Here is a 20,887-nt window from a genome sequence, read left to right as displayed (position 1 = left end):
TGAGTGACCAACTAATGTGCGGTATAATAATCACTTTAGGCTACTTTCACACTAGCGTTTCGGCTTTCCGTTTGTGAGATCCTTTTATGGCTCTCAGTAGCGGTCCAAAATGGATCAGTTTTGCCCTAATTCATTCTGAATGGAAAAGTATCCGCTCAGAATGCATCAGTTTGCCTCAGATAAGTCACCATTCTGCTCTGGAGGTGGACACCAAAACGCTGCCTGCAGATCCGTCCTGGCACAATAGAAAACAAATCTGTCCCCCATTGACTTTTAATGGTGTTCAAGACGGACCCGTCAGGGCTGTAGAAGACATAATACAAACGGATCCGTTCATGACGAATTCATGCAGTTGTATTATTGTAACGGAAGCGTTTTTGCAGATCCATGACGGATCTGCAAAAAACGCTAGTGTGAAAGTAGCCTTACTCGTACCCTGGTTGGATCAGACCATCTGTGAGTAGCGTGCCTTGTGGTCAGACAAAGACATTTTTATTTGCGTTCTTTATTTCATAGAAATATCCTAAGTGATTAATAGTGAATATTCCCGTGGCTCTGTGGCCATCTTACTTTAAAGGGGTTTTGCCATCTCAGACAATGGGGGCATATCGCCATTGTCTGATAAGTGCGGGTCCCACCTCTGGGACCCGCACCTAAAATGAGAATGGAGCGGGAAAATGAACGGATGGCGCACTGCGCATGCGCAGCCGCCCTCCATTCATTTCTATGGGGCCGCCGAAAATAGCTGAGCCAGTCGTCTGCCCCATAGAAATGAATGGGAGCAAGGGCCGCGCCTGCGTGGTGCGCTCCCATTCACTTCTATAGGAGCAGCGCTTGGTGGTGGACGGACCCTCCAGCCACAGCTCTCCCCGCTCCGTTCTCGTTGTAGGTGCGGGTCCCACCTCTGGGACTATCAGACAGTGGGGGCATTTCCGAGCGATATGCCCCCATTGTATGTGATGGGAATACCCATTTAAGTTACAAAATATTTAATGCAAGTTATTAAATTAGAAAATATAGAGGATAGAATGACATCATAGATCACTGTCCTAAGAGGACACCGCTGAAATCGGAGCCCTTCTCCAGCACAAGCCAAGATTTTATCCTGTTCTCCAAGAAAAGTGACACGTATTCGCCCGCCTGTGGGAAATAAAGCAGATGAAAGATGCATAACCATATTGCAAGATGCTGATAATATCATTGGAGGACATTTATCAAATGAATGGAAAAGTGCTCGAGCTGCCCACTAAAGTCCCTCTGTCTTCTAGCCTGTGGAAGCAAGATAGTTTCGGTGTAACTTAGGCCCACTGATCCCGCCATCTCCAGTGCACTGACTTGACCACTTGGACCGGCTGTGGGCGCTTCTGCTGAGGTTCTTCTAAGTCGTCCTGTTCAGCTGCATAACATAAATGCAGGAGCACATCTGGTTGGAAAGCCAGTTGTGCAGTCATGTGATCCCAACCAGAATCGCAGAATCAAGTACTGCTTCAAATGTATTCTCTCCACAGGTTAGATGAAAGAGGATTTTTAGGTACACGCCTGGAGAATCCCTTTAACGCTGCTGTCTGGTCGCTATGGGCACCTCCCTGTGTTTTTTATACACATAGTAGATTATTCTCTACAGCACTGTTTTTGGCTAGTTTAGTAGAGAAGATGGGAGGTGATTTTCTATGCATAAAAAACAGATATGGATCATGTAATGTGGTCTCCAGCTGTTGCGAAAGTACAACTCCCAGCTGTTGGCTGTCTGGGCATGCTGGTAGTGCTCCAACTTTCCTCCAATGACAGATGTTGGGCATCTTTGATCCTTTTGTCCTCGGGAACAGATAAGCTACTGCCAGAGGTGTCTGGCAGCAGCTTCCCCCTCACATGGATGGTCGACCAAGCCAACTGTACATATGTGGGGGTTTACTTTCAGCCAGGTGACCCTTTGTATCTTTCCTCAAAGCCATTCCTTAACGCTAGATAATTATTGGTGGATCCAGCCATCAAACTAAGGCAGGGATGGCCAACCTGAGGCTCTCCAGCTGTTGCAAAACTACAACTCCCATCATGCCCGGACAGTCTACAGCTATCAGCCTACAGCAGGGCATGGTGGGAGTTGTAGTTTTACAACAGCTGGAGAGCCGCAGGTTGGCCATGCCTGAACTAAGGCTTTATTAACATCTCATGTATCCAAGGGTAACTTTCACTGACATATACCGTACTTCGATGTGTCCCTAGGCCCCAATGCGCATCCTTCTGCTATACACTGGGCTGGGCCAATGTGTAGACATGGTTTTTTTTGTTTTGTTTTTTTGCTATTGGGGAGAAATTCTACCTTTTGACGAAGCATGGACTAGAAGTAGCCAAAAGTCTGCATTTGGTGAAGCATGGCCTAGGAGTAGAGGCTGTCAGAAACTTCTGCGGTTAGGGAATGCTGCATAAGGCCTCATGTACACGACCATATCCATCTTGCATAAATTGCGGATCTGCAAAACATGGATACCAGCCATGTGTATTCCGCAATTTTCTAATGTGGTCATCCGGCCATATGTTAACAATCCCTATTCTCTGTAAAAAGGACAAGAATAGGGCGTTTTCAATTTATTTTAATTTTTTTTGCGGAACAGAAATTCAGATCAATGGGTCTGCATCTGATCTGCAGAAAATGCGGAGCACAAATGCAGATGTGTGCATGGGGCCTAAGGCTGTGTTCACATGTTTCAGCTGTATCTTGGTCCTTGCCATCATTTTTGCATGTTAAAGTCCCGTGCCATACTGAGATGTTATAGTGCCAGTTATTTACCTGGATATACAATACTCCATTCAACGTGATTGTAGCTGCCACCTCGCTGCTGGTAAAAGCGCCAATTTGTTGCAGGGACCTAGAGGAAAAGAAAGTATTTGTCTTTCATGTTTGTGTCTGGAACCTGACTGGCACTGGTCGAAAAGTAATCATATTTTGCTCTGATCTAATTCACCATTAAACTTACAATTTTTCCTGGCAAAGGGACAGGATACAGAGCTGCACACATAGAAAACCCGGGGTATCCCAGTGCTGAGCCGGTTTCTGAAAATCTGAAATACATAAGAAGCTTATGACTATTCGCTTGTTGTTTTTGTACCTCCCACTGATTTTCATGGTTAGTCACTTCAAGGTATTCCAGTTGTATGAAGCTACCCCTATCCTTAGGATAGGTGATAAGCCTTGATAGACATGATCATTTCAGCAGTCTGCCACTTGTGCTGATATGTGGTGGTTGCTGAGTACCGGCGATTTACACACCGCTCTTAATTGTGCCTGCGCTGCTGGAGGAAGCGCCAAAGTTATGTGGAGACCTCCATGCGACAATATAAAATCTTTGCCAGATCTCTTGCTGGCGTATCTTTAAGTAATTTTGTATGCCGAAAACTGGCGTACTGAATGAGAAGGAACTTGCTAGACCACCCCCCTTCCCACCCTCACCACGCTCCCTTTTTTTTTTTGACCGATCGGGAAAGTGGCGTGAGCGGGGAAAAGTCGCAGCTTTTGTTGCAAAATGGCTTGAGACAAAATCTGCAACTGATATACGCCAAAGTGGCTAATATCAGTACATAAATGGGCCCCTTAGTGTAGTGCTCACCTGAGAAGAGTCATGAGCTTCCAGTTAAGAGTCTGCTTAGGCCCCATGCATATGACTATATTTTCAGTAGAGGTCTGATCCGCATTTTTTGTGGAACAGATGCGGATCCATTCATTTCAATGGGGCTGCAAAAAATGCGGACAGCACTCAACAGATATATACAGTATCGGCTCTGGGTTACAGATCCGTTCAACATGGATCTTAAAGGGAACCTGTCATGTGGATATTTGATTATAATCTAATTATATACAATCATTAACTACTAAAAAGTACCTTAGATGTATTCACTTACTGGTGTGACAGATTGTTATCTCATAATATACACACAAAGATGTCACATGCCGCATGCTAATGAGCTGATTTGAGTCCAGCGTGATGTCAGTGAGTCCAGCGTTTATTTAATTAACAGCTATAGCCACTCCCCTGCCCACCTGCTGCTGATTCATATGGAAAAAAACTGACAATCAGCAGCAGGTAGGCGGAAAGAGTCAGGAGCTCATGAATATATTTAGGACTCATCATTATGAGCTGGAGCTTTTCAATACAAGATGTTGGCAGATTGACTGGGTCAATTAAAGAAAGTGACCCAGCATTTTGCTAAGAGAATCAGTCACTTATTTATGTTGCCCTTAGTTAGGACACCATAAAACTGATGACAGGTTCCCTTTAAGTACATCATGTCATTTTATAATTTATCACTTGACATTGGATGTTCTTTCCTGTTCTGCCACTCACCAATCTGGAGTCTTGCAAAGAAGGCATATAGACCTGTGACTGGAGCGGTATATCGACCGCTGGTTGAATTCAGGCCGGCTCCTCTGTAAAAGGATCCCTCCAGAAGATGCTGCAGACAGATATGGTATTGGGTTAATACTGTATAGGTAGACCTCAGAGGGCGGCTGTTGTATATGTAGGCGGACACTTCAGCAGAGAATAAAAACTAATAGTCTGATGTCCCATTGTAGAAACCCAAACGTGTAGGTCCACATTTACTAATGTGAGTGCCCACAGACTGTGTCAAAATTTGGTGTATTATTTGGGTCATCTAGTTTTAGAAAAAAAAATCCTCTGCATCTAACTTACCAAGGTGGCAGGGCTTACCTGAAAAGAAGTGTGGCCTGAGGGACATTTTGCGCTAAAATTGTGGCACAATTCTAGCGTAAGATTCTGTCTCAAAGAAAGCCAGCCAATAATTGTTATAGAGTCGGAGAGAATTGTCTATCCCTGCAGCACATTCATCACCCAGTCTGAGCCCCTGTGATAGATCTGGTGCTGGTCTAGACAACAAGGGAGATTTATCAAACTGGTGTAAAGTACAACTGGCTCAGTTGCCCATAGCAACCAATCAGATTCCATCTCACATTTTCCAAAGGAGCTCTGAGAAATGAAACGAGGAATCAAAGCTAGTTTTTCTATACGCCATAAATCCCCCCAAGTTTATGCCATCTACAAGTTTAGTAAATCTGCCCTATATCTACGTCAGCTCTCAGTATAGTGATAGCTAAACATGAACAGAGAAGCTACTGTATATGTAAGCTTAGAGGGGCTTTCCAGATAAATCCTGCTCAGGATTGAATGAGATTTCTTAGGTGAGCACTTGGACAGACAGCCCCTTTCTTGTTCTATATACACTGCTCAAAAAAATAAAGGGAACACTTAAACAACACAATGTAACTCCAAGTCAATCACACTTCTGTGAAATCAAACTGTCCACTTAGGAAGCAACACTGAGTGACAATCAATTTCACATGCTGTTGTGCAAATGGGATAGACAACAGGTGGAAATTATAGGCAATTAGCAAGACACCCCCAATAAAGAAGTGGTTCTGCAGGTGGTGATCACAGACCACTTCTCAGTTCCTATGCTTCCTGGCTGATGTTTTGGTCACTTTTGAATGCTGGCGGTGCTTTCACTCTAGTGGTAGCATGAGACGGAGTCTACAACACAGTGCAGCTTATCCAGGATGGCACATCAATGCGAGCTGTGGCAAGAAGGTTTGCTGTGTCTGTCAGCGTAGTGTCCAGAGCATGAAGGCGCTACCAGGAGACAGGCCAGTACATCAGAAGACGTGGAGGAGGCCGTAGGAGGGCAACAACCCAGCAGCAGGACCGCTACCTCTGCCTTTGTGCAAGGAGAAGCACTGCCAGAGTCCTGCAAAATGACCGCCAGCAGGCCACAAATGTGCATGTGTCTGCTCAAACGGTCAGAAACAGACTCCATGAGGGTGATATGAGGGCCCGACGTCCACAGGTGGGGGTTGTGCTTACAGCCCAACACCGTGCAGGACGTTTGGCATTTGACAGAGAACACCAAGATTGGCAAATTCGCTACTGGCGCCCTGTGCTCTTCACAGATGAAAGCAGGTTCACAGTGAGCACACGTGACAGAGTCTGGAGACGCCGTGGAGAACGTTCTGCTGCCTGCAACATCCTCCAGCATGACCGGTTTGGCATTGGGTCAGTAATGGTGTGGGGTGGCATTTCTTTGGAGGGCCGCAGAGCCCTCCATGTGCTCGCCTGAGGTAGCCTGACTGCCATTAGGTACCGAGATGAGATCCTCAGACCCCTTGTGAGACCATATGCTGGTGCGGTTGGCCCTGGGTTCCTCCTAATGCAAGACAATGCTAGACCTCATGTGGCTGAAGTGTGTCAGCAGTTCCTGCAAGACGAAGGCATTGATGCTATGGACTGGCCCGCCCGTTCCCCACACCTGAATCCAATTGAGCACATCTGGGACATCATGTCTCGCTCTATCCACCAACGTCACGTTGCACCACAGACTGTCCAGGAGTTGGCAGATGCTTTAGTCCAGGTTTGGGAGGAGATCCCTCAGGAGACCGTCCGCCACCTCATCAGGAGCATGCACAGGCGTTGTAGGGAGGTCATACAGGCAAGTGGAGGCCACACACATTACTGAGCCTCATTTTGACTTGTTTTAAGGACATTACATCAAAGTTGGATCAGCCTGTAGTGTGTTTTTCCACTTTAATTTTGAGTGTGACTCCAAATCCAGACCTCCATGGGTTGAAAAATTTGATTTCCATTTTTAATTTTTGTGTGATTTTGTTGTCAGCACATTCAACTATGTAAAGAACAAAGTATTTCAGAAGAATATTTAATTAACTCAGATCTAGGATGTGTTATTTTTGTGTTCCCTTTATTTTTTTGAGCAGTGTATTTTCAGAAAGGTGGAAAAGCAAAGGGCTTCATTTAGTAAAGCATGTGGCCATAAGCTGGCAGAACTCCTTACACCATAGGGCCAAAATGGCTTGTATTGCTGGATTGTGCATTACACATTAAAAAAAAAAAAAATTATGATTGCATTTTACTCAATTTGGGCTAAAATGTTTTTTTCAGTTGATCTTTATTAAATATCTTCCACCTTTTTGTCATAAAGGGTTAAGTTTTAGCCTAGCTGTGAGCATCTTTCACTTGATGTATTAGGCCTCTTGTACACGGCCGTTGTGGTTCCGTTCCTGGCATTGGGGACAGCAACTTGAATGGGTCCGTTATCCGTCCGTTCCGCAAAAAGATAGAGCAAGTTCTATTTTATTGCGGAACAGAAGCACGGATCGGAGTGCTACCGTGGGGTTCCGTTATGTGCTTCTGTTTCGCACCGCATCTCCGGATTTGCGGACCCATTAAAGTGAATGCGGAATGCACACGGCCGGTGCCCCGTGTATTGCGGAACCGCCGTATGCGGCCTGCAATACGGCCACGGGAGCACAATGGCTGCGTGCGAGAGGCCTAATCCTGATGTCTGAATTCCTGACAGCTCATAAACATTCAAGCCATAATCTTATCAGTAAGATATAAGCAATAAAGAGTGTTTATGAGCTGTCAGGAATCAGAAATAAGGCTTTACATGAACTATCAGCTGAGTTATCTGACAGAACAAAGTGGGGGAAGATTCATCAAACTGGAGTCAATAAAAACTGGCTGAGTTGCCCATAGCAACCAATCAGATTTCACCTTTAATTTTCCAAGGGAGCTCTGAAAAATGAAAAGTGAAATCTGATTGGTGAAATCTTCCCCAGTGGAAACCGCTTTCTATTAGAGAATATCAACGCTGTGCAGGGAAAGCGGCTGAACATTTTTAATAAAGACAAATTGAACAAATGAGTGCAGTGCAATACTTTGCCCCCAAAGGTGTCCATAGCTCTTAAATTTGACAAACCACTCACCCGTTGGTAATTCTGAAGTTCCTTCATCTCTCCAGATTCCACTTGGATATCTCCGATAGTCTTACAGGTAAAGGCTGCATGCACTTTTGTAGGGAGCACAGTTGGAATAGTTACAGGAGCTAGAGACTGTTCGCCATCCTTCTGTTTCAGGAGAACATCTGTCAGGAAATGACATTTGTGGTTTATGGATGTATTTAATCATCAGCATGGGTTTCCTCTGGGTACACCAGTTCCTCCCACACTCCAATTTGCTTCTTATGAAATCGTCCCAAGTCTATGTGATATGTAGGGAAATCAGATTGTGCGCTGCACTGGGACATACACTGAATGGTAGCAACCTCTGTACAGTGCTGTGGAATATGTTGGTGCTATACAAGCAGTTGGAAATGTATTGAATCTTTTAGATCATCGTGCTTTGACCAGCAGATCTGCACTTGAAATAGCCGTATAGAAATTCAGTAGATATAATCTGCTGCTTTTCACCATGGAATTTGTAGCTATAAGGCCCCTTTCACACGAGCGAGTATTCTGCGCGGGTGCAATGCGTGATGCGAATGCACAGAATCCGGAACCCATTCAATTCAATGGTCTGTATACATGAGCGTTGGTTTTCACGCATCACTTGTGCGTTGCGTGAAAATTGCAGCATGTTCTATATTCAGCGATTTTCACGCAACACTGGCCCCGTAGAAGTGAATAGGGCTGCGTGAAAATGCGTTTTTTACAGATGGTTGTTAAGAGATGTTGTTTGTAAACATTCATATTTTTTTTTTATATCGCGCGTGCAAAACGCATTAAATCACATTGCACCCACGTGATAAAAACGGAACAGCTGAACACAATCTCAAACAAAACTGAATGGACTTGCTTGCGAAATCGCACAGTTTTCACTGAACGCATCCGGACACGCTCGTCTGCAAGGGGCCTAAGGCTTCCTGCACACAAGTGCGGGTGAACATCCATAAGATGAGCCCGAATTTCCTTGCGGGTTTATGTGCGTCTCTGCACCATTTTTAATTGCAGTTTTTGTTGCTCATTAGACACAGATCTCAGCCTTCATTGGGAAAGGGTGAAATCCGCAGCTAAAAACGCAAACATAATGGACATGCTGCAGATTTGGAAATCCGCACTGCAGGTCAATTTCCGCACATGGAAAAAGTCCACAAAGTGTACATGAGATTTGTGTAATCTCATACACTTTGCTGGTACTGTACTACGCTGCGAATGTTCCACACAGGAATCCACGCAGAAAAAAAGTGCATTGTCAGCCTAATATCAGTCCCGTGATCGATCTCTCCACACACAATGCGCTACCTAGTTGTGATTGCATACAGCGTCTCCATGGTGATTACGGTCATGGGACCTTTTTTGATCACGTGACCGCTCTCCCGGGACGCTGTTACATCCTGACATGTGCAATCTTGGTAGAGAGACGCCAAGGCACATGTAGAATTCCATGATGGTCAGGTACAGTCCAATTTAGCACATACTGTATGTAATGCCACAAGTGTATAGATTTTATCAATTATGAGTCATTAATCACTTTTGTAGTTTTTGGATACTTTTTCACATTTATCATGATTTTTACAGATGAATTCACTATACAGTTGTAACACTAGTGATTGTTTTTTTTAATTTAAATTTTCATGTAATATTTTGACCACATTTGCACTTTATATGTTAACTAGTTTAATAATTTTATTATCTCGTGGGAGGTATTTATACATGTACTATGCACCATTATTGTCACTGCTTGAAAAGGGTTCCATTGAGAGGACCGAAACGTTGCATCTGGTGAAATAAAATATGCATGTTTTTGTTGGAAGTGCCGTGGAATTTTCTTTATGTTAATATATATATATATATATATACACTCACCTAAAGAATTATTAGGAACACCTGTTCTATTTCTCATTAATGCAATTATCTAGTCAACCAATCACATGGCAGTTGCTTCAATGCATTTAGGGGGGTGCTCCTGGTCAAGACAATCTCCTGAACTCCAAACTGAATGTCAGAATGGGAAAGAAAGGTGATTTAAGCAATTTTGAGCGTGGCATGGTTGTTGGTGCCAGACGGGCCGGTCTGAGTATTTCACAATCTGCTCAGTTACTGGGATTTTCACGCACAACCATTTCTAGGGTTTACAAAGAATGGTATGAAAAGGGAAAAACATCCAGTATGCGGCAGTCCTGTGGGCAAAAATGCCTTGTGGATGCTAGAGGTCAGAGGAGAATGGGCCGACTGATTCAAGCTGATAGAAGAGCAACGTTGACTGAAATAACCACTCGTTACAACCGAGGTATGCAGCAGAGCATTTGTGAAGCCACAACACGCACAACCTTGAGGCGGATGGGCTACAACAGCAGAAGACCCCACCGGGTACCACTCATCTCTACTACAAATAGGAAAAAGAGGCTACAATTTGCACGAGCTCACCAAAATTGGACTGTTGAAGACTGGAAAAATGTTGCCTGGTCTGATGAGTCTCGATTTCTGTTGAGACATTCAAATGGTAGAGTCCGAATTTGGCGTAAACAGAATGTGAACATGTATCCATCCTCTGATGGCTACTTCCAGCAGGATAATGCACCATGTCACAAAGCTCGAATCATTTCAAATTGGTCTCTTGAACATGACAATGAGTTCACTGTACTAAAATGGCCCCACAGTCACCAGATCTCAACCCAATAGAGCATCTTTGGGATGTGGTGGAACGGGAGCTTCGTGCCCTGGATGTGCATCCCTCAAATCTCCATCAACTGCAAGATGCTATCCTATCAATATGGGCCAACATTTCTAAAGAATGCTATCAGCACCTTGTTGAATCAATGCCACGTAGAATTAAGGCAGTTCTGAAGGCAAAAGGGGTTCCAACACCGTATTAGTATGGTGTTCCTAATAATTCTTTAGGTGAGTGTGTGTGTGTGTGTGTGTATATATATATATATATATATATATATATTAACATAGGGACATAAGGGAACTGAGACAGGGTATATGTGGTGGCAGCTGTAAACCAGTCGTCACTATTTCAATATGAGGTTTTGGAACCTAATAAGAGTTGTATTCACCGCTCATGAGCTGCAGGAATTGCGAAAGTTTCTTCTGCCTGGAGACATGATTGATGGAATGACTATGATGTCTTGAAGGCGCTGGAGGGCCAATCGGTCCCGAGTGATGATTCTGAGAGCACACAAATATTTTACAATAAAAAAGTTGAATTTAGGCCTATGATAATGCCGAAAAAATGGATTGTAGATTGGTTGAAGGGGTTTTCTGGGAACAGAACATAGATGACCTATAAGTCATAAATATTATACTCCCAGAAAGGCCCTTTAAAATTGACTGTACCTAGTAGGAGTCAATTGGCATAAATACTAAAACATTCTAACATTAGACTGCAAATGAGCTCATGTCAGTCAAACCAGAGATGCTTCCAAAAGGAACAGTGACCCATCCGTAGACAGCTGTTTCGGGGTTCTTGCTCCTCATCAGTATAAAGCAGGGTGCTGGTTGGCGTAAAATACCAAGATGTTTTCAGTGATTTCATAAATCCTTGTGGCAGTGACCCTTTCTTAGTGTTATGAGTTTTTGTGATATTGTAGAAAAATTGTAATAATAGTTAATGGGGTTGTATGAGAGTATATATATTTTTTTATTTTCTTTGGAAACAGCACCACTCTGGTGCATAGGGTGTGTCTGGTATTGCAGCTCAGTCCCATTCACTTCATAGGGGCTAAGCTGCAATACAGCTTACAACCCATAGGCAAGAGTGGCACGGTTTCTGGAAAATCTTTCTTTCCTCCCTCTAACCAAAGAATTGTCTTCGATAAATCTATACCATAGATATCAATAATTTTAGTGTTTAAGAATTCAAAAAACATAGCCTTGTATAAGAAAGAAATGAAAAAAAAAAGCCTAATCTGTGAGAAATTGGGCTTCGTGGCTTCATTATTGCTTAGAATACATTCTAGCTGTAATTTACTACTGAGATCAGTTTCTACTTTTTAAACAGAGATTTTGAAATTGTTAATAGTAAGGGGCCCGATTATTGTGTAGGATGAGCGCAGACCTTTGATGAACGTGTCCATCAGCTCTCGTTTGCTTTGGCCGATTACCCAGGCTGATGCAAAGTATATGAGGGAGGACTGATTGCTGCTGCAGTGATTCCTCCCTCATTCAGTTCTGTGGATTATCAGCAGCACATCCCTGATTACACAGAGAGATTTGCTGCTGATAACCCGGGTTCTTTGCGATGCAGCAGCATGATCAGGGTGGATTGGCCATAGACCCTACAGGGAATTTTACCGGTGGGCCGATGCCTCCTCCTTGCTGCTGGCTGGGTGCATACTACTGGGGGAACTATAGTGGTCATTATTAGAGGAAGTCCAGGCAGCATGCTAAAGGTAGGGTTGTCTTGGTGTTATGGCCCACATCTCACCTCCTAAGCCCCCTGCTCCATATCTTAATTAGAGACAATTGGAGGAGGACAGAATGTGGCGGTTATTGATGACCACCACAGAGGGGCAGCTTCTGGGGAGATATTTTGTGCTGCACTGTGGTATTACTGACCCTGCCAACTTCTATTGGCCCCATCTACTTGTGCTTCCCCACCTTCTGTAAATTTGGACCCACTTACAACATTGGGGACACTTTAAGGTTTTTTTCCAGAGCCAGTTTAAGTTCCCAGTCTGCCCCGGAGCCTGATTATTTGGGCCAATTATTAGGCAGAAATGCTTTTTCCCAATAGCTGGCTCAAAAATCACTTAGTGTAATAGGACAATAACAGAACACTGAAGGTTGTAAAACTTGTAAAATGTCGTACTGTAGATATAGTATATCTTACTCGCAGAGAGTCCTCATGTCCCTTTTTCTTGTTTTTTGCGTCACGGTCAGAGTGCTTGAGAAAAAAGAGCCAGGAGTTCTTGGGGGAATATTTGGTAGCTTGTGCTCCTGTCCCTTTCCTCAGTAACTTCTCTACTGTGGTGTCAATCTGTTCTGGGGGTGTAAGTACAGGTATCCCGACTGAGGGTAGAACTGTGATGGAGGCATCCTGTGAAAAAATATATAACCCATTACTGCTTTATCCTTTAGCTAATCTATTGTACTGTCTGATGTTCTAGATCAGTGATGGCTAACCTCCGGCACTCCAGCTGTGGTGAATACTCCCAGCATGCTCCATTCATTTCTATGGAGTTCTGAGAACAGCCAAGCAAGGGAGCATCTTGGGAGTCGTAGTTTTACCACAGCTGGAGTGCCGGAGGTTAGCCATCACAGTTCTAGATGTTCTTCCCAGTGGGGTATGCCATATGATCATCAATACTATAGATTAATGAGATATTATTGCAGTATAATTAAAGCCTGTGTCCTTTCTGATGTCCCCTCCAGGTGAGCTCTTCATGTACAGCCATCTTTTCTTTACCGACTGGTACAGAGAACAGTTTTTGTAGTCAGTGAGTGTGAGCCCAACCTCCACGATTGTGTGGAGAGATTGTGGACATCACACCTTCTTTCTCACCATTAGATGCTCACCAAAATGTTTTATATTTTTTTTCACATTTCACAGATCCAGAATAAGCAAATCTCAGTCTTCTCTGTATTTCTAATATACATTTATACACTATATGGAAGAAATTAAATAAATTTACACTTAAAGAATTTTCAGACTTTCCTTCCAAGGTTGTTATGTTGATGTAAAACAGAAAAGCCATACTGTAAGCGGAACTTTGTCAAATGATATGGGCAGTAGTGTTTTCTAGTGACATATATACCCATGTGGTACCACTGGCAACATATGATGCAGCTCCCGACTAGTTTTCGACTTATTGAGCCATCTGTGTACCATTATTAATTTATTATACTACTAAAAAAAGCAATTTCTAATAAAACAGAATATCATCCCTGATCATGGACCTGAGAAACTTAGGATGATTTTGTTCTGTAGTGTAAAGCACATGTACATTATCTCTGATATTTGTTCACCTTAACTGGACATATATCTTTATTCTAGTCTTAGTAAAATTACATCATATTGTATAAAATATGTTAAAAAGACCTACCTCAAATTTAGATCCTCTGTTCTTATGGGTACAAGCAGGACAGGCGCTGAGAAGAATCAGAAGGACCCCCATACTAATAGTCATGAGCACACAGCGCAGGGGAACAGGCTTGCTGTCTGCATTCATTGTACTCACTGGACTATGTTACTTCCAACAATACTCAATGAATCAGTAATACAGTATTAGTACACAAGGTCCATGTACAAGTGCCCTCAGTACTGTCCTAGACAAGATCTCACCTTGATGCTCCTGATATACAGTATCTATTCCATATATAAAAAAAATATAAAGTTAACTGCATATATAAAATGTAGGAAGAGATTTGTACTCAATAAAGGAGTTAGATGAGGTCTATGTTGTCCTCCTGTGCTGTTGTCTCCACTCTGGCAGTATCTCCTACTTGTGACTGCCTTGTCCTCTGGGTCCAGATAACAGTACACTGTACCCAACGCCCCACACGCACACATATTGAGAAGCTTAGAGTGTTTTTGAGTGTTTTTTTTTCCAAGAAACAGAGTTAGAAGAAATTTGAGAGAGTGTAAAGTTTAAAGATGCAGTCATGAGGAAAACAGTTCTTAATTCCATTTTGGCTCTTGGTGGTCTTAAACTTTATGAAAGTTCAGTATTTCTTGTGTCAGTATTTACTTGTGACCAATGTTCCTTCTCAGTTGTGTACTTTCAAGGGGAAACAGTTGTAACAGGACTCTTACAGGAGAGTCTCACTGGGGAATCATCTTTTTAATATCACCCTTCACTATGGGATATTTTTCTTACATTTCAGTGTATCATTTGAAGGGCACACAGGCATTGCTAGGGACATGTTCCCATCACTCTTGGTTTTGACTTTTGGAAAATATGGTCTTGACTTTTCAAAGAAGAGTGTTTACTGTAAAAAGGCCAAAGTGTCTACTGTGTGTACATAAAAACTAATGAGCTTTCAACTAAAGAACCTTCAATGTACAAAAATCAGGGACAAATGGTAAGGTTACCTCGGTGTGTGGAGACCAAACCATCTATGCCAGATGGGACTGTGCTAGATAATACACTAACTCACAGTAACCCTACAGTCCTCTAGGAAGGAAACTAGAAGGACTGATGGCTGTAATACAGAAAATGGAGGTGTCATATGTATGGATGAATATATTTGTTGTCTGTTTGGTAAGCTCAGAAATATGTATGATCCATATGTAAACTTATTCATGAATATTCACAATTGTTAATGATGGAATGTTTTACAAGGAAAGAAAGTTTGTGGCTATTAGTACTATCATTATATCATTATCTATTTTATGAAAACAGGGGTAAGAAAGAAGCACAGAGGTCACTGTCCGGGACCACCTCCAGCAAACTCTAAATCTGGTACCTATCTTCCTTCACCACTCTGGTTAGTAGATCTAAAACTACTCCTAAGTGTCCACCAGAGCCTGCCTCAAGGCTAGAGAGCCAAGTTACATCTGCGGAGTAGGGTGGCAGAAAACAGGTGTGATTTTACAGATAGCAGACCTATCAGATGCCAAAGAGTAAAGCAAGCCACAGTCTAGTCCGGGAGAGTCAGTAGAAGCCAAAGCAGAAGACAATTGGTTAATCCAGAAAAAAAAGCTGAGGCGTCAAAGCCAGGAGAATCAGTAGAAAATGTATTAATAGACAAGGGATAAATCCTGAAACAAATAAAGGTTAATGCACAGGAACGTCCAACAGAAATGCAGCACAGTTCTCCTGCCGAGAACAAGCTGCTGAGTGGGGCCTTCACCTCATCAGCTTGCCTGGTTGCTTCAGATAGTGCCCCAGGCCTGCTTGTGATCAGTGATTGCCAGTTCGCCGTATTCGCCCGCGAACACATGCGGGCTGCCATCTTAACTCACAAGTCCAGCAATGCACAGGTAAGCCCTTACCTGTGCCGCGAGCCTGTCTGAAACAAATGCGGTCACCGGGATGAAGGCCCCCGGCGGCTGTTCTCGGAACTGCCTGCTCCCGGTGACCACATTTGTTTCAGACCGGCTCGCGGCACAGGCATAGGTAAGGGCTTACATGTGCATCGCTAGACTTGTGAGTTAAGATGGCAGCCCGCATGTGTTCCATGCTTGTGATGCCCACAGCTACTTCTGTCTCTTCATGTAATCCAAGAGGGACTCGATGATGTTGAGATCAGGGTTCTGTGAAGGCCATATCATCACTCCCAGGACTCCTTCTTTTTCTTCATTCTGAAGTTCTTAAAGGGGTTGTGCAGTGGGTAGATATTGATGAACAATCCTCACGATAGGTCAACAATATCAGAACCACGGGGGTCTTTTTAACTGTATTAAGCCTAGTACAGGGCCTGAGCAGACGGTGCATGATACAGGGATTCAAAAAGAATTGGGAGATAAAATAGCCATTAAAGGTTTTCTGTCAACAGAAAAATGGTTATTAACCTGGCTGACATTAGTGATGTACTAATGTCAGCTGAACATATAAGTGCCATCTCACTGCGTGCCACCGTTAATGAGAAAAAATAACTTTTATTATATGCAAATGAGCCTCTAAGAGCAGGGGGGGGGGCGTTGCTCCTGCTCCTAGAGGCTCTGTTCTCCCACCTCTGGCCATGCCCTGCTACACTTGATTGACAGGGCCAGGCAACGCTGGTCTCCTCTTGCCTGCCCTGTCTGCTGTGGAAATCTCGCGCCTGCACAGTGAGTGAAGGACGCTCACCGGCTGATGGCTTCACTCACTGCGCCTGCGCCGAATACTAAACGGGTCATCGCAGGCACGAAAAGGTTTTTCACCTATAATTTGATTGCACTTATGGTAGATAACAAGGATTGTCATACACCATACACATCACTGCTAGTGACAAAATATCCCTATCAACACAATGTCATCACAGATATATTATGCATCTGATAAACCTTAATATGGCCCGCAATAATAATTAATTGGAATAAAATGAATATTGCACCGTCACTGATGTTAATGTCTCAACTGATTCAAAAATGCACCACGATGTAATTGAAGTTGTTATACACTGCCTGTCCAAAAAAAAAGTCACCACCTGGATTTAACTAAGCAAATAGTTGTGAGCCTCCTATTGGATAATTACTGCATGGGCGATTATCTTTCAGCTGGCAATAAGTTATTTAACACAAACTGGTGCAATGAGTTGCTTCTCATTTCTTAAACAACCATGTCGAAAGACACATCTCGTGGTTGTGGAAAAGAGGTTAGTCTGTTTGAGAAGGGTCAAATCATTGGCATGCATCAAGCAGAGAAAACATCTAAGGAGATTGCAGAAACTACTAAAATTGGGTTAAGAACTGTCCAACGCATTAAAAACTGGAAGGATAGTGGGGACCCATCGTATTCGAGGAAGAAATGTGGCGGGGAAAAAAATCCTGAATGATCGTGATCGGCGATCACTTAAACGTTTAGTGAAATCAAATCGAAGAAAAACAACAGTAGAACTCAGGGCTATGTTTAATAGTGAAAGTAAGAGCATTTCCACACGCCCAATGCGAAGGGAACTCAAGGGATTGGGACTGAACTGCTGTGTAGCTGTAAGAAAACTACTAATCAGTGAGGCAAACCAGAAAAAAGGCTTAAATTTGCTAGGGAGCATAAAGATTGGACTCTGGAGCAATGGAAGAAGGTCATGTGGTCTGATGAGTCCAGATTTACCCTGTTCCAGAGTGATGGGCGCATCAGGGTAAGAAGAGGCAGATGAAGTGATGCACCCATCATGCCTAGTGCCTACTGTACAAGCCTGTGGGGGGCAGTGCTAGGATCTAGGGTTGCTGCAGTTGGTCATGTCTAGGTTCAGTAACAGTATGTGCTCCAAGAAGGAGGTCAACTGACTACCTGAACATACTTAATGACCAGGTTATTCCATCAATGGATTTTTTCTTCCCTGGTGGCACGGGCATATTCCAAGATGACAATGCCAGGCTCAAATTGTGAAAGTGGTTCAGGGAGCATGAGACATCATTTTCACACATGGATTGGCCACCACAGAGTCCAGACCTTAACCCCATTGATAATCTTTGGGATGTGCTGGAGAAGGCTTTGTGCAGCAGTCAGACTCTACCATCATCAATGCAAGATCTCATTCACTATGCGCAGTTTCTATCCACTTTAATACATAATGTTTGTTATATGTACGGATCTTATTAATGTTCAATATAGGGTAAAATATTACTCAAATGTCCCTCTATATGGCAACAGTCGTGATAATCTTCAATCCTCCCTGTTTATTATCCACATATTTTTATTTTTGTCAGTCCCATAGAAGTGAATGGAGCTGTGGCCGCGCTTGCGCGGTACGCTCTACATTCCTTTGTATGGGAATAGTCGCTCGCTTGGCTAATTTCGGAACTTCCATACAAGTGAATGGACGGCACGCCACGCATGAGCAGTGTGCTGTTCTTCACTTTCTTGGACCTGTTTATGAGATAGGTGCGGGTTTCAGAGGAGGGGCTGATGCCATCTGACTTTGATTGCATATCCTAGCAATATGCCATCAAAATCCCAGCTGATACAACCCCTTTATCTCTTTGGAGTTACCTGGATTTCTATATTGATTGCTAATTTTAAAAAAAGTTATCTGAGTCACAAATATTTTTTTTGTTTCTCAATACCTTACATGGGACATTAAACAGTGCCATTACAAACGGGCTGCGCCCCTTAATAAATTTGGCACATTTTGCACCAACAGACTTTTCACTAAGACTGGCATATGTAACACCAGTCTTAGTATATGTACCCCACTGTATACCACTGTCTATGACACTGGTATACCTACCATGGAGGCAGAACACAATGCAAATAAATTATTCCATTGACATAAATGATAACTGTTTAAATTCCTATGCACTGAGCTCCCCCTAGTGGTGGCCATTGGTCTGGTGTAAATACATTGAGAAAAATGGTGATAGGATATTTAAGCACCTTTTTTCACTTTTTCTGACATACAGGTGCATCTCAATAAATTAGAATATCATCGTATAGAGTAATCTATTTCAAGCTTTTATTTCTTTTAATGTTTGATTTTACCTTACAGCTAATGAAACCCCAAAAATTCTGTATCTCGGAAAATTAGTGAAAAGGTTCCCTATTTAAGACTTATGGTGTCACATTCTAATGAATGCTAATCAACACAAAACCCCTTCAAAAGTTTCCTAAGCCTTTAAATAGTCACTCAGCCAAGTTCAGTAGGCTACACAATCACGGGGAAAACTGGTGACTTGACAGTTGTCCAGAAGATAGTCATTGACACCCTCTACAAGAAGGGTAAGTCACAAAAGGTCATTGCTAAAGAAGCTGGCTGTTCACAGAGTGCTGTATCCAAGCATATTAATGGAAAGTTGAGTGGAATGAAAAAGTGTAGTAAAAACAGTGTATAAGCAACAGGGATTACTGCAGCCTTGAAATGATTGTCAAGAAAAGGCCATTCCAGAATTTGGGGGAGATTCATAAGGAGTGGACTGCGGCTAGAGTCTGTCCTTCAAGAGCCACCACACACAGACGTATCCAGGACATGGGCTACAACGCGCATTCCTTATGTCAAGCCGCTCATGACCAGAGACAATGTCAGAAGCGTTTTTACCTGGACTAAGGAGAAAAAGGACTGAACTGTTGCTCAGTGGTCCAAAGTCCTGTTTTTGGATGAAAGTAAATTTTGATTTTCATTTAGAAATCAAGGTCCCAGAGTCTAGAGGAAGAGCGGAGAGGCACACAATCCAAGTTGCTTGAGGTTCAGTGTGAAGTTTCCATAGTCAGTGATGGTTTGGGAAGCCATGTCATCTGCTGGTGTTGGCCCACTGTTATATCAAGTCCAAAGTCAGCACAGCCATCTATCGGGACATTTTAGAGCACTTGCTTTGCTCTGCTGACAAGCTTTATGGAGATACTGATTTCATTTTCCAGCAGGACTTGGCACCTGCACACACTGTCGAAAGTACCAAGCACTGATTTAATAACCATGGCATCACTGGGCTTGATTGGCCAGAACACTCACCTGACCTAAACCCCATAGAGAAACTATGAGAGACACCAGACCCAACAATGCAGACAAGCTGAAGGCCGTTATCAAAGTAACCTGGGCTTCCATAACACCTCAGCACTTTAAGGGTCTGTCTCACTTCAGCAAGTGGTATTTATCATGTAGTAAAAGTTAATACAAGCCACTTACTAATGTATTGTTATTATCCATATCACTTCCTTTGCTGGCTGGATTAATTTTTCCATCACATTATACACTGCTCGTTTCCATGGTTACAGACCACCCTGCAATCCATCAGTGGTGGTCGTGCTTGCACACTATAGGAAAAAGCACGTTTGAAAAGTCTGTTATCCTCTATATGATGTCTGATTAAAACATTTTTAATGTTTTTTTTACATTATTCATGGGATAACCCCTTAATTATAGCAGGCACTTCTCCTAGTTGAGGGAGGGATGGAGGAAGACTTCCCTTTTTCTCTCCTCTCCTTCCTTCACTAGCAGCACAGAGTAGTAGTACTGCCAGCCCCAGCTCATGTGTAGTTTCAGTACCAGCAGGAGGCAGCATCACACTGCCATCTACTGGCCACAATAATTATCTTATTCCTAAAACAGAAGAGATCTGCTTTCTGATACTGACAATGTGAGGTCCTCTCTGTTTCCTCTGTGGCCCAATGAGTGCTAGTTTCAGGTGCACTGCATATGTAGCAGTCACTATTAAGGGGCTATTAAAACCTCTGGTGCCTTTCTGCATATGCAAGGCACTGATATCTGGAGGTTTAGCAGAGCATCAGCCCGGAATTGCAGAACAGGTGGAGGCCCCTACTTCTTTATTAGAGGTGGAGGCAGCAGGGCTTGTGCCCCAGGTGCTCCCATGTTTCTGCCGATTGCCATATGGACCTCTACTGATTTATCTATGTTCACACCTCCATTTGCCCTGTAAGGGTTTCTGTTACTTTTGACAGTAAGAATGGTGCAGTATGCAGAGCTGTTTTTGCTGTTGCAACACCGATCGTGTTGAAGGTTTTAAGGAATGTCGAGTGGTGATGCGGCCTGAATACCGTCACT

The 20,887-nt window shown here is 43.2% G+C and overlaps 1 protein-coding gene across 2 annotated transcripts; it reads right to left on the bottom strand.

The window, feature by feature from the left end:
• Positions 1 to 852: 852 nt before the first annotated feature.
• On the bottom strand, positions 853 to 14,264 carry LOC120997690 (erythroferrone-like). 2 transcript variants are annotated; one of them, XM_040427916.1, is made up of 8 exons: positions 13,852 to 14,264; positions 12,639 to 12,845; positions 10,864 to 10,975; positions 7,790 to 7,947; positions 4,341 to 4,449; positions 2,976 to 3,060; positions 2,789 to 2,867; positions 853 to 1,140 (listed from the first exon to the last, which is right to left on the bottom strand). In XM_040427916.1, the coding sequence occupies exons 1-8, from the start codon at positions 13,975 to 13,977 to the stop codon at positions 1,042 to 1,044; spliced, it is 975 nt and encodes a 324-aa protein (XP_040283850.1). In that variant the 5' UTR covers positions 13,978 to 14,264; the 3' UTR covers positions 853 to 1,041. The 2 variants fall into 2 exon arrangements, with proteins under 2 accessions (XP_040283850.1, XP_040283851.1); XM_040427917.1 differs by lacking the exon at positions 853 to 1,140 and adding an exon at positions 2,293 to 2,471.
• Between the last annotated feature and the right edge of the window lie 6,623 nt (positions 14,265 to 20,887).

This window comes from Bufo bufo, chromosome 4, assembly GCF_905171765.1.
Source record: "Bufo bufo chromosome 4, aBufBuf1.1, whole genome shotgun sequence".
NCBI classification, from domain to species: domain Eukaryota; kingdom Metazoa; phylum Chordata; class Amphibia; order Anura; family Bufonidae; genus Bufo; species Bufo bufo.
This window is presented reverse-complemented; position numbering and strand designations above follow the sequence as displayed.

Excerpts from the sequence above, each read along its gene's own strand:
- LOC120997690 (XM_040427916.1), bottom strand. The coding sequence starts at position 13,977 with ATGAATGCAGACAGCAAGCCTGTTCCCCTGCGCTGTGTGCTCATGACT. Across the intron at positions 10,976-12,638 it reads GACATGAGGACTCTCTGCGA|AATCATCACTCGGGACCGAT; the intron begins GTAAGATATACT and ends GTGTGCTCTCAG. Across the intron at positions 4,450-7,789 it reads AACTTCAGAATTACCAACGG|CATCTTCTGGAGGGATCCTT; the intron begins GTGAGTGGTTTG and ends ATCTGTCTGCAG.